This window comes from Podarcis tiliguerta, assembly GCF_965153285.1.
Source record: "Podarcis tiliguerta genome assembly, chromosome: 11".
NCBI classification, from domain to species: domain Eukaryota; kingdom Metazoa; phylum Chordata; class Lepidosauria; order Squamata; family Lacertidae; genus Podarcis; species Podarcis tiliguerta.
The window spans coordinates 22178130-22194093 of record NC_139544.1 but is presented as its reverse complement, the minus strand read 5'-3'; the positions used below and the strand labels follow the sequence as shown (position 1 = coordinate 22194093).

At 44.3% G+C, this 15964-nt stretch overlaps 1 protein-coding gene across 5 annotated transcripts in view; it reads right to left on the bottom strand.

The window, feature by feature from the left end:
* Positions 1–15964, bottom strand: part of TMEM232 (transmembrane protein 232) — a 147491-nt gene that overhangs the window by 110864 nt on the left and 20663 nt on the right. For 3 of the 5 annotated variants that reach the window (XM_083403977.1, XM_083403979.1, XM_083403978.1), the window contains 2 exons: positions 9763–9920; positions 3526–3625 (listed from right to left, as the gene is read on the bottom strand). In XM_083403977.1, coding sequence (XP_083260103.1) covers positions 3526–3625; positions 9763–9920 — 258 coding nt within the window. The remainder of the gene's footprint in view (positions 1–3525; positions 3626–9762; positions 9921–15964) is intronic. The other 2 variants (XM_083403981.1, XM_083403980.1) reach the window with 2 other exon arrangements.

The following is a 15964-nucleotide window of genomic DNA, read 5'->3' as shown; positions in this document are numbered from 1 at the left end:
ATATGAATTTTCTTTTCCGTGTATTATAATGGAAAAACATTGTAAGGTGTGAAGTGTTCCAAGCTTATATTGTTTTAACAGCAATCTCCCACCGATTCCCTAGGTGTAATAACAGGAGAGTAACAGCCCAAGCCTGAAACCCATCCTATTTCTCCCACTGGAATGAATGAGTTGGGATTGCCAGTGAAATAATTTTGAGGTTGCTTTTTCCATTGCAGTTTTACAATATATTATTTCAGCATTCCTTAAGAATGAGAATCAGAGAGGCTCTTTTATTTCTGAAGCTCTCTGCTGATATATTTTCTAAATCTGGATGCGGCAGATGAGTCATGTTTTCAAAAAAGGAAAGGATACAGATATAATATCAGGATTTTTCTAATTGTCTGGTTCTGTTTTCTTCATTCTGTATATGAATTTGTGGCCATGACAACCAATAACAGTAGCAAGACTGCAATACCTCTGCAGTCTTACCACCACAGCAACAGCCTGCTGAGTCACTGCATACCGTGTACATATATGCCAAAAAGCGTGTGCTAGGAAGGCGTTTGACGTTAGGTTGGTTTGCTAGAAACAGTGGCCTTGTGAATGAGTGACAACTGATCTGATTATATCAAGCACTCTTGTCTTCTTCTGCAGTCTCACTCTCTGTACATCATAGCCTGTGTGAGGCATTCTGATGAAGAATCAGGCTGTGTATCGGAACCACGCTTGAGGGAAATCTTCAGGAAGATTTTGCAGTGCCAAATCGTTCTGTTTGTTGGAACAACCTCTTTCTATTGAAACACATACTAAGTCGTGGCAGCGTGAAGTAAAGCCCTCAGGAATGACTCACATTAATCAAACTCCATTTAGAAGTGATTCTATAGATTCTGCCATATGTTTTGAACACTTAACTAATTTTATTTCTAGTTAGTCAAGAGCCTAGGAACAATAACGGGCGGCTTTCGAATCAATGAGAGCCAGACTTTGTAGCGGAAATGTTCTTCCAACATTTTTCTGGACGGCATTTATTCCAGTAGTTGGGTTAAGGTATGTGAACCAGCAGGCCTTTGGCAAATGGAAATAGAAGAAGCTTGGCTAAGCAGTACAGGCTTACTTTTGACATAGGTAAACTCCCTGAAATCCACTGCAGGTGGGGATTAGAAGCAGTGTGAAGATTCCTCATCTTGGCTTTGCTACCATATTAAAAGAAATGGCACAATCCCACTGCCTTTGAGGTAGGATTTAACCCCATACGAACAGACCACGTCTGTATTTGTTTTGCTTGTTAAATGCCATCTACTTTCACCAAAAACTCGTGATTAGGTGTTATTCACCTAAATTTCCATGTTTCAAGTGTACACTGTTTGCTGCCTAGTTCAGATGTCTGTAACAAAATGAGTAGTTGCAGGTAAAAACAGAAACAGTGATCAAATGACCATATTTTAACAATGTTTTCCACTACTTTCCCCAGAACAGATGTTAAGCTTTACTGGCCTATAATTTTCCAGATCACCCCGGATCCGTTTTTTTTTTTTTTAATGGTGTTACATTGGCTGCTATCCAGCCCTCAAGAAACCTAGCCATTTTGTTTCTCGTGGCCTAACGCCAAATGAAAGACACCTGTTTCCGCTGAACTCATACCCAGTTTAGAGGAGGTATGCTCCCACGTCCATACAACTGCACTTGGAATACTATGTACAGTCCTGGCCTTCTCGCCTCAAAAAGGATCCTGTAAAGCTTGACAAGGTTCAGAAAAGGCCAGCCCAAATGACCAAGGGGGTTGAGCAACTCCACTATGAAGAAAGGTTACATAATGGTTATATTCTACTTCTACTGTTTCTGAGATTCCTAAGTGCCGGGAGTGCTGTTATAGTCATGTCTCGCTTGTGAGTGTGATAGGAATTTTGAGGTCTTAGTACGGTAATGTTCATAAGCATACCAGCCAAGCACGTACATAGATCAGCACAGGAAGACCGACCTGGAACCATTTTGATTCCTAAACTGAGCAAATGTTTTCTCTGCAAGGTCAAAGTGGGAAACCTCCCATTGTCTCTTTCCTCACAAATCCTGTCTTAAGGGCACATTTAAGATATGAATAGGATGTGAGCCTGTGACATGGCCCAGGAACTAAGTATTTATCATTACAAAAGACTGGCCAGGCTACCCAGGCAATCCAATCAAGTAACCTGCCAGACAGGAGGTAAACAACGACAGGAGAAAAATAACATTCAAATTTCTGTTTTAAGACCGCCTTTTCTGTGATGTATGTATGATGTTTCTGGGGGTGGTCTTGATCTACAGGGTGGCAATTTCAAAAGTCTTTATAAGGCCTTGCGTGCCATTTTTCTGGGTTCCTCTTCCTCTCCTGCAGGTGAGGGGGAGCACCCTGTTGCGACAGTTCAATATAGATCAAGCTTACTAGCTGCTTTGCTTCTCAATATTCTCTGGTTGGCCTCTGTTATCTTCTCCTACCAATAGGGAACCTATGTAAGGACTCTATATGGGCTCTTGGGTACCCCATAAGGGAAAAGGGCAATATTTTTTTTTAACAACATGAGCTTCCCACTGACATCCGGTTGGCCACTGTAAGAACTAGTAGCCTACAGAGGCCTTTCACGTGATCCAACAGGGCTTTCCCTCTGTTCTTCTGCCTATTCACCCAGCCCTCCCTGCAAACGAAAGATTACCTATGGGCATACTTGAGAAACATTTTCTAATTGATTTTGAGAACCCTCTGGGCTTAGCTTCCCCATTAATAGCATTCGGAAGATGACCAGGAAAAGTACTGAGTAGCTTGATATATAAGTACTTCTCTCTCCTTAGGAATGGAATACAATTAACATTTCCCACAAACGTTGAGCTACAAAAAAGGCATCACAGCCCCGTATCACAAGCCCCGGACTACTTATGAAGAATAGTTCGTGTGAACTTTACATAAGTCAAGGATGCTAAACAGCCTGCTCTTAATTAAGACGCCATCTGAGGAAAGAGCTTTAAAATAGCTAGATAACGATTTCTTGTGCTTCACACCAGTAACCATTACATTGTTCGCTAAAACAAACACTTGATTTAAATACAGTGTTTCTGACAATTGGAATCTTGTGTTAAAAGTTAATGATATGAGGTGTTATACTTGTTTTCAGACTGAAGAGGGATTGCAAAGGTAGAAGTGACACTCAGGAGCAGCAAGCAGTCCCGGTTTAAAATAAAGGGTAAATAAATACAGTGGCAGCGCTGCTCTACAGTTAGTGCATAGCCAGCAGCAAAGCTGGGAAACAGAATGAGAGGTAACTCTGGATGCAGCCTCTCTCATCCAGCACAGGTTTTTCTACAGCACTCCTGGGGTGGTTAGTTAAATGGGGTGGCTAAATGCTCCGGATTCCCAACTGTGTCACAAATATTTTATGAGCGCATTTATCCGAAACATTTTTACCCTGCTCTCTAACTGGAAAAGCTCCCAGATCAGTGGTGAGGCAGTCCCTGCCCTCAGGCTTACAATCTAAAATATGTAAAGCTAGATAACTAGAAAGAAATAATTGCTACCTTTCAAGCCAACATGAAGCCTGGTTCTGTGTTCTTCAGAAAACCCCTGGTAACCAAAGAAATAGAACAGGAGAAGCCTTAAAAAGACCAAAAATCCAAGCTGGCAAAAGAAACACAAAACACATCCATTAGTATCATGTCTGTTCCATTCATTTGTTGTTGCCCCCTAAACTTTTGCAAAACTTGAAATTTTTCTATCCATTAGCGTAACTTTGCTTATGTTCAGGACCCAGAAGTTGTCTCTACCTCAGATCTATGACCCAGAAAGGCAATTTTCTTTCTACACTTTCTGTAACATTTTCCCTAAGACTTTTTACCTGCAATCAGGTAACATACTAATCAGGATTCTTTAATGTTTCAGAGGCATTGTTTTGTATAAATATGACACTTCTACTGGTTTAAACCTAAATTATCTAAACATTTTGGGTATCTGCCAGCCTTTTTCAAAAACCAAATTGTACTAAACACCTTTGAACATTAGTTATTGCTGCCTTCCTGACAAAGTGGAATGTGCACCAATGAACTATTAGGCCTCCCTTGCATTTGCCCTATGGTGGTGCCATTGTTAAAAGTTAATATTTTACGCTGCATGCTTGCTGAAATGTATAGAGACAGGTTTAAAAAAACAACCTTAGATGGGGAGAAAAGAGTAGCGGTGCTGTTTTGGGTTACTACCGAATGCATCTCAAGAGGTAGGGAGTGAAAATCAAGTTATCGGGACTGGTGGCCTGGAGCCAAGCATTTGTTTCAATACAGAGGCAAGCAGAAGTTCGGTGGGGAATCAAGCAAGGACTCAAACTAAGCTTGGACAAACTTAGGGGCCAGGTCAAAGTCAGTAGCTTTACGGGTCTAAATGGAATCTTATTGGCTTCTTGTGTCATTTGATCTCTGCTGGGCAGAGAACTACAGGACACTCTCCAGCTATTTGCAGTATTGGTACTGCATTGAAGAAGCAGTCAGCCCCACAAAGGTGGCTGGTCCCAGCCAGATTGCTTACAAGAGGCGAATGAGAGGGTGGGGTTCTTTCAGCAAAAGAAAGGGCCCAGTTCCATTGTGATAGGACTTTTATGGCCTTAGCCTCAGCACAGGAAGGCCAACCTGGAACCATTTTGATTCCTAAACTGAGCAAATGTTTTCTCTGCAAGGTCAAACTGGAAAAGCCTCCCCATTGTCTTTTCCTTCACAAATCCTGTCTTAAGGGTATGTCTGTATGAATAGGGTGTGAGCCTGTGACATGGCCCAGGAACTAAGTATTTATCACTACAAAAGAATGGCCAGGCTCCCCAGGCAATCCAATCAAGTAACCTGCCAGACAGGAGATAAACAACAACAGGAGAAAAACAATATTCAAATTTCTGTTTTAGACCGCCTTTTCTGTGATGTAGGTGTGATGTATCTGAGGGGTGGTCTTAGGTTACACCCCTTCTGTGATGTATGTATGATGTTTCTGGGGGTGGTCTTGATCTACAGGGTGGCAATTTCAAAAGTCTTTATAAGGCCTTGCACACCATTTTTGTGGGTCTCTCCTCTCTCCTGCAGGTGAGGGGAGCACCCTGTTGCAACAGATCAATAAAGGCCAAGCCTACAGGCTGCTGTTTTGCTCCAAGTAATCCTGGTTGGTGTCTTTGGTTTTGTCCTCAGATTTTTCCGTTAACACCATTCACGGCAGGCAAAAAAATCTGGAGGAGGCTCCCTCTGAAGGAACAGGGGAGGCAATAAACATCAATTGCCCCATTGTCCCACAACTCTCTGGAGCAGATTTTCAGAAGGCACCAGTAGCCGCACAGGAAAGGATGAAGTGAAAATTGCCTGCTTGCTCCCTTGCACCAATGCGAATTGAAGTCTAGATCTAACTCAGTGTGCCTCAAGCTTTATAGTGAAAGGGCCTTGTGGGGGGGTCCTTTGTCTTTGAACCCGAAAACCTAATAACAACCCAAGTTAATTATAGGAGCTGCAGTATACCTTACAGAGGAATAAGAAGGCTGGAGAACAGATACAGCTGAAGGAATCACCTCAGATATTCATATGAAATGTGTTTTAATATTGTCCATGATGCACTCGTTAACTGAAAACCAATTTTCAACAAATCTTTTGCTTGGAAAATCAGTTTTATTTTGTTTTTCTCTTATTTAATATACCAGCCAAACCAGAAGAACTGGTGGAAAGAATCCAATAATGCCTGAGAAGGTTGATATTCTCTATACAGCCATCATTAAAGAAAATCAAGTGGTAAACAAGACAACAGAAGTCCTGGGGACTATATTAGAACTTGAGATGTCAAAATAATTGGGCTCACCAGAATAGGTGGAATGCTTAACGTCTTTGCTTTTCTTGGAAACAGGCCTGAGTGCAGTGAAAATATTTAATACAATACATTCTCTTAATACACAGAAAGGATTTTTTAAAAAACGGGGGGAGGGGGAAGAACCTATGCAAAAATTACTAGAGCAGGTTTGCTCCAGTAATGCTTCTTTGTCTGTGGTGAGAAAAAGCTGCCTCCAGAAGATTACAGAAGAATTTTAATAAAGGTTAATAAAGCTTTGAAAGAAAGAAAGAAAGATCAGAAGATACAAGGTTTGTTTGTTTTTTCTTTCAGGAAACTGATTTGCCACAAGTGATTAATTTAACTATATGTGAATGGATTTGCTAGTAATTTGTTTTGTGGGCTACTAACTTCTGTCAACTTTTGTGCAAGGTTAATGGAGGAGGACAACTCCCTATCATTTCATCCTGCACCCATTAAAGATTGTGCTTGTTCACACTCCTTCACATACAGCTAATATTTTCTTTTGCACAATGCTAACTTTTATAATAGCCAGAACACATATTTCCTGAGGCTCAGATTCAATTCCCCAGTAGAGAAAGACCTGATGGAGCACCGCCACTCACCCAAAATCTGCTCAGTCACATCACTGCTGCCTACTGGAAGGTAGATAGGAATAGGCAATGCATCAGCAAGGTCACTGCGGTGTAAATACACTAGCGGGTGCACAGGATTGGCTCATCGGATGCGTTTGCACCGCAACAACTTCGCTCACATATGTGTGCACATGTCAATTTAGGGAACTGAGGAAGAGGACCCTAGTGATAGACAGCTTGTGTTGTGTAAAAAAAATGATGCTCAGTGGTTAGCAAGAGATCATAAAGTTTTAGCAGAGAAATCACTGTGATCAAGACAAAAATGTGTTGTCTGAAAGGGATCTATGAATCATAGGAAAGAGGTACAAGATTGAAGTCCAATTTGGTACCATCATTTATCTTGCAGGTCCTACTTAGCTTTCAGAAGCAAATGGTTCTCATTTGGACACTTTCATTTACATGGCTTCAATTTCGTCCTCTCTCTCGAATGCATAAATCTCTTGCTGCTACTTTAAGATTATGTGACCTAACATAATACATCTTAGTTAATGATAATCCATATGGGAGAATAAAAAGGTCACATCATTTAAGCAGCGAGAAGAACATTATGCAAGATGATCATGGAAATTATTAGAAAATTCAAGCTATCCATATGTATTGAGAACAAAAAAAAGCCCTCCCAATGATTTTTGTATGTATTTTAGAGCATCTCATTAAAGTGTCACTTGAAAGCTGAACTGTGGAATACTCAAAACCAGTGAATTCAGAGAGATAAAAATTCAAGATAAAATGAGTTACAATGAGGATAGCATAAAAGAACACTGCACTGCTTTCACTTGAACATGTTGATGCAAATTACTTTCTCCAATAAAAGGTGGACCATATAAACTGCAGCTCCCATAACTCGCTTCCATGGCAAAGATTATGAGTTGGGATCTAGAAGAAACAGCTGTCTGTCGTTAGTACAGTCACGGCATGCATTCCAGCAAACTGAACATCTGCTTTTATTTGCGGTAATGTAAATTGTCAACAATGCCATAGATCTGAAAGTGCCCCTATGGATCTTATAAATGAAGTATTTAAATGTTACTACCTTTATGATTATTCCCTCCCCCCATCAACTTTATGCTATACATCACCAAAAGCAGTATACACCATTAAGCTAAACCAAAATCAATACAAACATTTAATCCCCCTTCCAAAAAAAAACACAACGTATTTTTAAAGGCCAAAAGGACGACAAAATCTTTAATGGCTGTCTCAAGATGGATGCAGCTGTAGCCTAGAAGACCTCCAATGGGACAGCATTCCACATCTACAACCTTGAGCGGTCACAGACTGCCAGAAGAGAGCAAAGAATCTCATGGCATAAGATCACAGTATAGCAAGATTGGTACACAAGGCCTAGAGTGGCACTTAAGTAGCCATGAAATGAAACAACATATACCGTATTTTTCGCCCCATAGGACGCACCGGCCCATAGGACGCACCATGTTTTTTGGGGGGGAAATAAAGAAAAAAAATTTTATTTCCCCCTCAGGCGCTTGTGGGGCCAGGAGCGGGGAGAAGCGCTTTTCTCCCCACCGCCAGCCTTCACATCAGGTCCGGGGACAGGGGGAAGACTCGCTGCGCCTCCCCACTGTCCCGGGAGCTTGTGGGGCAGGCAGCGGGGAGAAGCGCTTTTCTCCCCGCCGCCAGCCTTCACGTCAGGTCCGGGGACAGGGGGAAGACGTGCCGCGCCTCCCCCCTGTCCCCGGAGCATGCGGGGCAGGCAGCGGGGAGAAGCGCTCTTCTCCCCTCCGCCTGCATGCAGAACAGGTCCGGGGACAGCGGGAAGACGCGCCGCGCCTCCCAGCTGTCCCCGGAGCTTGCGGGCAGGCAGCGGGGAGAAGCGCTCTTCTCCCCGCCGCCAGCCTTCACATCAGGTCCGGGGACAGGGGGAAGACGTGCCGCGCCTCCCCCCTGTCCCCGGAGCATGCGGGGCAGGCAGCGGGGAGAAGCGCTCTTCTCCCCTCCGCCTGCATGCAGAACAGGTCCGGGGACAGCGGGAAGACGCGCCGCGCCTCCCAGCTGTCCCCGGAGCTTGCGGGCAGGCAGCGGGGAGAAGCGCTCTTCTCCCCTCCGCCTGCATGCAGAACAGGTCCGGGGACAGCGGGAAGACGCGCCGCGCCTCCCCCCTGTCCCCGGAGCATGCGGGGCAGGCAGCGGGGAGAAGCGCTCTTCTCCCCTCCGCCTGCATGCAGAACAGGTCCGGGGACAGCGGGAAGACGCGACGCGCCTCCCAGCTGTCCCCGGAGCTTGCGGGCAGGCAGCGGGGAGAAGCGCTCTTCCCCCCGCCGCCAGCCTTCACGTCAGGTCCGGGGACAGGGGGAAGACGCGCCGCGCCTCCCCCCTGTCCCCGGAGCTTGCGGGGCAGGCAGCGGGGAGAAGCGCTCTTCTCCCCACCGCCAGCCTTCAGGTCAGGTCCGGGGACAGGGGGAAGACGCGCCGCGCCTCCCCCCTGTCCCCGGAGCTTGCGGGGCAGGCAGCGGGGAGAAGCGCTCTTCTCCCCGCCGCCAGCCTTCAGGTCAGGTCCGGGGACAGGGGGAAGACGCGCCGCGCCTCCCCCCTGTCCCCGGAGCTTGCGGGGCAGGCAGCGGGGAGAAGCGCTCTTCTCCCCGCCGCCAGCCTTCACATCAGGTCCGGGGACAGGGGGAAGACGCGCCGCGCCTCCCCCCTGTCCCCGGAGCTTGCGGGGCAGGCAGCGGGGAGAAGCGCTCTTCTCCCCACCGCCAGCCTTCACGTCAGGTCCGGGGACAGGGGGAAGACGCGCCGCGCCTCCCCCCTGTCCCCGGAGCTTGCGGGGCAGGCAGCGGGGAGAAGCGCTCTTCTCCCCGCCGCCAGCCTTCAGGTCAGGTCCGGGGACAGGGGGAAGACGCGCCGCGCCTCCCCCCTGTCCCCGGAGCTTGCGGGGCAGGCAGCGGGGAGAAGCGCTCTTCTCCCCGCCGCCAGCCTTCACATCAGGTCCGGGGACAGGGGGAAGACGCGCCGCGCCTCCCCCCTGTCCCCGGAGCTTGCGGGGCAGGCAGCGGGGAGAAGCGCTCTTCTCCCTGCCGCCAGCCTCTAAACCACATAGGGAGACAGCGGGATGGCTGTCCCCCGACCTTGTGGGGCTGGCGCTGCGGCTCTCCTGAAGCCTGGAGAGCGAGAGGGGTTGGTGCGCACCGACCCCTCTCGCTCTCCAGGCTTCAGCGAAAGCCTGCATTCGCCCCATAAGACGCACACACATTTCCCCTTCATTTTTGGAGGGGAAAAAGTGCGTCCTATAGGGCGAAAAATACGGTATATCAGGGCATCAGGATGCGGACAGCTACTATTCAAAAAAAAAAGACAACATACCTTGGACAACTTGATTTCACATGAGAAGAGATGCGGCTTTTCCACTATATCATAACAGAGTCTATACAAAACAGATTCCGCGAGGAAAAATAAAACTGGGATATGGTCTGGAACAAGAGGCGCATGGTCCAAGGAAATTAAAAGTACTTCAACAGCTTCTGAAGTGAAAAGAAAATGACAGATAAATTCAATAACAGCTTCCTCTGCAGAGCCTTAATATTTCATACGGTACTCTCATCGCACCTGCAACACAACGCTTGCCAAGTTATGAACAAATAAAACAAGTGTTACATCAAATTTTCCCCAGATTGTTTGCCTTCTCTGATTATCACTTTGATGAAAAAGTAATTAAGGCTCGTCTCTTTCATAATTTTGTTCAACAGTTGCTGAAATGTTTATGCTAGACTATGAATTAAATCCTATTGCATAATAAAGCCATCTAAATTAATAAAATCTAAATTAATAAAATTAAACAAGCTACCAAGAATGTGCAATGTACACTGATGATGGAGGTAATCTGTAACATTTGTTCTCCTGCCAGTTTTTTGCTTAGTGCAACTGATTGTTTTGCTTTTCATACTGCAAGCTGAAGGAGGGTGTACAAGGCAGGTTTGCAGTCTCTTTGTATTCTGCGCCTCCAACTGTATCCTCAGTCTCCAACTACCAAGAAACATATAAACCAAATGAAGCTGAATCTAGACAAAGATGCATTAAATCTCTAAGGCTTGGGGTGAGGTGGAAGCTTAGAGGTTCTCTCTTGCCAGTTCAATCTCCCATGCTTATTCAGTTTAAAGGCAAAGGTAAAGGGACCCCTGACCATTAGGTCCAGTCGTGGCGGACTCTGGGGTTGCGGTGCTCATCTCGCTTTATTGGCCGAGGGAGCTGGCGTACAGCTTCCTGGTCATGTGGCCAGCATGACTAAGCCACTTCTGGCGAACCAGAGCAGCGCACGGAAATGCTGTTTACCCTTCCTGCAGGAGTGGTACCTATTTATCTACTTGCACTTTGATGTGCTTTAGAACTGATAGGTTGGCAGGAGCAGGGACCGAGCAACAGGAACTCACCCCGTCATGGGGATTCGAACCACCGACCTTCTGATCGGCAAGTCCTGGGCTCTGTGGTTTAACCCACAGCGCCACCCACATCCCTCTTATTCAGTTTAGGAGCCTTCAAATGTGTTTACATCATTGGCATCTACAGTACTTCAGTGTTTCATTATGAACCTGCCCAAATATTAAGATTTATAAGGAAGAACCTTTCAAGAATACCTCTACCCAGAGAGGCCCACTTGATGGGCACACATGAAAGGGATGGGGAACCTTTTCAGCACTGTACAGATCCTTATCAGATCTGCACCCGCAACGAAAGCTACAGAAGAGAAGCAGCAGCCGGACCAACAGCAAAGCAGGTAAATGTTTCGCTACCATCTTTGGGCTTGATACCAGACTTTTGGGTGGGATTAGGGGGAGTTTAAAGGCAGGGATCATGGAACACATTGATACATTAATATGTTACTGTAAGTCACTTGGAGGCCTTCGGGTGCCAAGTGACTAGTAAGTTTAATGAATAATAATCCTAGTCCATGGAGGGCAAGGGGGAGACAGGACAACTCCCACTCCACCTTATTCACACAAAAGCCATTAATGTAAGGGTAAAAGGTAAAGGGGACCCCTGACCATTAGGTCCAGTCGTGGCGAACTCTGGGGTTGCGGTGCTCATCTCGCTTTATTGCCCGAGGGAGCCGGCGTACAGCTTCCGGGTCATGTGGCCAACATGACTAAGCCGCTTCTGGCGAACCAGAGCAGCGCACGGAAACACCGTTTACCTTCCCACCGGAGCAGTACCTATTTATCTACTTGCACTTTGATATATTTTTTTTTTAAAAAAAAAATCTTTTAGCTGCTGTAAAATATATGCACAGCATTCTCCAATATAGCACTGAAGTCTGACGTTGAAGACAGACGGTTTAGCCCACTGACATGGAAGGTAGATAATCTCATATTTCAAAACCAGAGTATATGGTAAAAGCCACAGAGAATTAGCCCTGTGAACTTTTTAAATGTTTAAACTTTTATTAACATTCCATAAGGCTCATACTAAATAATTTATGATTACTCAGGAAACATGTACAAAGAATGGGGGAAATGTTAGCAAACAATAAAGGAGAAAATTACTTCTCTAAGCAAGCAGCACAAACATGCATATTTGAAGAGACTTTATATGACATTCAGAAAAAAAGAGAGAGCATTAGGTAATTTTTAAAAATTAGAATTGTATTATTTATCTATAATACTCATAGCTCATCATAATGTATTATAATGTATTATCAAGTGGTCAATACAACTTTTCTGAACATAAGCTTATAATACACAAACAATAAATAAAAAATTCCCAGACTTAATTTTTAGTAACATTGGAATATTTTTGTTGATTTGGGGATAATTTGATTGACAAAGCAGGAACCATATTTTTTGATAAAATGGTGTTGTTCCAGTATTTTTCTGTGCATAATAATAATAATAATAATTCATTTATACTCCACCCATCTGGCTGTGTTTCCCCAGCCACTCCGGGTAGCTCCCAATAGAATATTAAAAATGTGATAAAACATCAAACATTAAAAACCTCCCTAAACAGGGCTGTTATCTATAAAGGGTTTGTTTATCAATACCATATATTCAATATACCAAGCAGTCAAAATATGACTTTAAGATCAATAAGCGCAACATTATGGTGTTCAGAACTAGACTTGTCTCTGAGAATTACATTTATCCAGAAAACTAAAATGATGGGGAAAACTAATTCTGGTCAACCAGACTTTGATATAAAAAGCTGGGAGTATGGATTTGTTTGCATGGATGCAAATGAGCCATTTACAGGTATGGGCATCTGCCTAGAATTAAAGCGTTTCTTCATCACGTTTTAATATTTTGCGCAACCCACCATTAGGGGCCATTTCTGGCCCAAAATCAAGAACAAAAAACAACAACATCAAGGCTAAAAGAGCTAACTGACCACAAACTGCTTGTTTTGGACAAATTCTCATAGCTGAACTCACAGAACAATACAAATGAGACTAATGGGACTAAAATTCAAATAAACCCTTTGAACTTATTATTCCATCTGTTACAGTCATTGTGCACAGCAGAGAGACAACCTTCTTTTTTATAACCTTATGGTTAACAACGACAATGAATACAAATTAGCAGGCAATCAGTGCAATGAGATTTGAAAGGCCAGCTATCTGAGATTTACCCAGATGTCATGCCCAAATTACTAAGGGTGGAGTGAGGAAAGGGCTCAAAGAACTCATCCAAAAAGAATCTGCATTTTGCTGTACAAGAATGCTGGGATATGATAGTGATATTGTGTACCTGGCTTGCATGTGCTATTTGCTGCTGAATTTTCCTAATACCTGTCCAACGTGTCCATTTTACAATAATAACAGGGGGCAGAAAATTATATGGGCTCTGGATAAATTTACCTATGGAGATTTTACTTTCTTGGGCTCCATGATCACTGCAGATGGTGACAGCAGTCACGAAATTAAAAGACACCTGCTTCTTGGGAGAAAAGCGATGACAAACCTAGACAGCATCTTAAAAAGCAGAGACATCACCTAGCTGAGAAAGGTCTGTATAGTTAAAGCTACAGTTTTCCCAGTAGTGATGTATGGTAGTGAGAGCTGGACCATAAAGAAGGCTGATGGCCGAAGAATTGATGCTTTTGAATTATGGTGCTGGAGGAGACTCTTGAGAGTCCCATGGACTGCAAGAAGATCAAACCTATTCATTCTTAAGGAAATCAGCCCTGAATGCTCACTGGAAGGACAGATCCTGAAGCTGAGGCTCCAATACTTTGGCCACCTCATGAGAAGAGAAGACTCCCTGGAAAAGACCCTGATGTTGGGAAAGATGGAGGGCACAAGGAGAAGGGGACGACAGAGGACGAGATGGTTGGACAGTGTTCTCGAAGCTACCAACATGAGTTTGACCAAACTGCAGGAGGAAGTGGAAGACAGGAGTGCCTGGCGTGCTCTGGTCCATGGGGTCACAAAGAGTCGGACACGACTAAACGACTAAACAACAACAACCAAAGGGTGAAGTACTAGAGAAGTATTAAATGACTTTGCTTCATCCTTTGGATCAGTCATGTTAATCTGCAGATCACTGATGTTTGTCATATTTATTTCGTGTATGACCCTTTCCATAATCATTCCACTTGCCATTCGCTCAGGTCAAAAGCTAGAAAGGAATAATAATAATTGAATAATAATAATATGGAGCGCTATTTTTCTAGAAAAAGAGGTGCCAGAACTCACCATGGACACCTCCCTTGTTCTCTTAGAATGGCAATGGTGCCCATCTGATAGGTGCCGGAACTGAATTCCAGCTGAAAAAAACCCCTGACAATACGCAAGGTCCATTTATCCTTTCATCCTCATCAAATTTTATAAAGCGAGGTATTTCATTCTTCGGGTCTTTTGAGGGGGTGATTTGGGGGAGGGACACTTTAAACCTTGTTCCATTATTCCTAAATCTTTGAAACTAACAATATCATGCTTTTTCATAGAAATAATTGGGGAAACCTAAAACATGCCGTTATTGAAGGCAAATTACTTCACAAGTTTAAATGTCATTTTAAATTACACCCAATTAATGTCTAAATTTAGAAAGAGCTTGTAAAGCAGTGCTACTTGAGAAAAAAATCATGAGAATGCTGAATATACATGGTTTTTTAATTGCACAAAATTAAGTATCGAAATGCAAGGCATTAGGTGAAGTGCTAATTCTATTGCAGGCTTTTCATCTGTGAAGTGGTTTCTGGAATAATTTGAGCAGCCAAATTCTGTCTGTCTTGCTCAGTTGAAGCCTACAGGGCACAGCCGTGCAGTTGCAAACTGGAAACAACAGCCAACAGCAGAGGTCCAACAGAAATAGCAAGAGGAAAGACAAAAGGCCTGTGAAAATTGTTAAACAGCATAGAAATTGAGAGTGGGGGAGTCAGGGTTGTGCCCACAAGCCTTCACACACTGATCATTTTGTCTAAACGAGGGTCTATATATACACACTGCAATGTGCAACGACTCTGAACATGCAACCTATATGCTGCAAAAATGGAGTGAACAGATTGTGCCTTCAACAGCTAGGTGCATTGTGCAAAAATTACAGTTAATGTGTGGCAGCTTGGGTGAGACCAGCAGGTATAGAATCAGAGTTTGAATGTACCTAAAGGTCACCTACTCCAACTGCCTACCAATGTAGGAAATCCACTACTACAACACCAGGATTGGCGTGACCATTGTCAAAGAGCTCTTGCCATCCAGAGAGTCCTTCTAATTTGTAGACTGAATCTTTTTCTTTTTTCTGTTCTGTAATTTGAACCATTGATTCAGGTTCTCCCCTCTGGAGCAAAACAGAAAACAAAATTGCTCCATCATATATGTGACAGCTCTCCAAATATGTGAAGATGGCATGGTATCACCTCTTAATCATCTCTTCTTCAGGCTAGACATGCCCAAGTCCCTCAACCTTTCTTCATAGAACTTTGATATTCATGCCTCTCATAATCTTTGTTTTTCTTCTCCAGATACACATTTCCAGTTTAATCATCTGCACGGGGCTAAGGTGTCCATCAGATACATGATCTTCAGGCCTATGGACAACCCACAGGTAGGTAATTTGTTCCAATAATAATCTCTAGAACAAGAGTAGGTTCTAGATAACAAAGCAAGATCTGAAAACTGCCTCCAGCTTTGTCCTCTTCATGAGAGTAGACATGCTTTGGCAGAGTTTAGCACTCCTTTCACATTATATATTCTCCTGAGAGCCAGTGTGGTGTAGTGGTTAAGAGCGGTAGACTCGTAATCTGGGGAACCGGGTTCGCGTCTCCGCTCCTCCACATGCAGCTGCTGGGTGACCTTGGGCTAGTCATATTTCTCTGAAGTCTCTCAGCCCCACTCACCTCACAGAGTGTTTGTTGTGGGGGAGGAAGGGAAAGGAGAATGTTAGCTGCTTTGAGACTCCTTAGGGTAGTGATAAAGCGGGATATCAAATCCAAACTCTTCTTCTTCTTCTTCTTCCTGGACCGGTCTTGGGCAAAGAAAAGTAGATTTGGGGCAAGTGGTAATAGGGCTTCCTGGCTGTCTCAGGCTGGTGACTTGTTAGGTCTTCAGCTGCTCAACAGGGGGCAATCTGCTCAT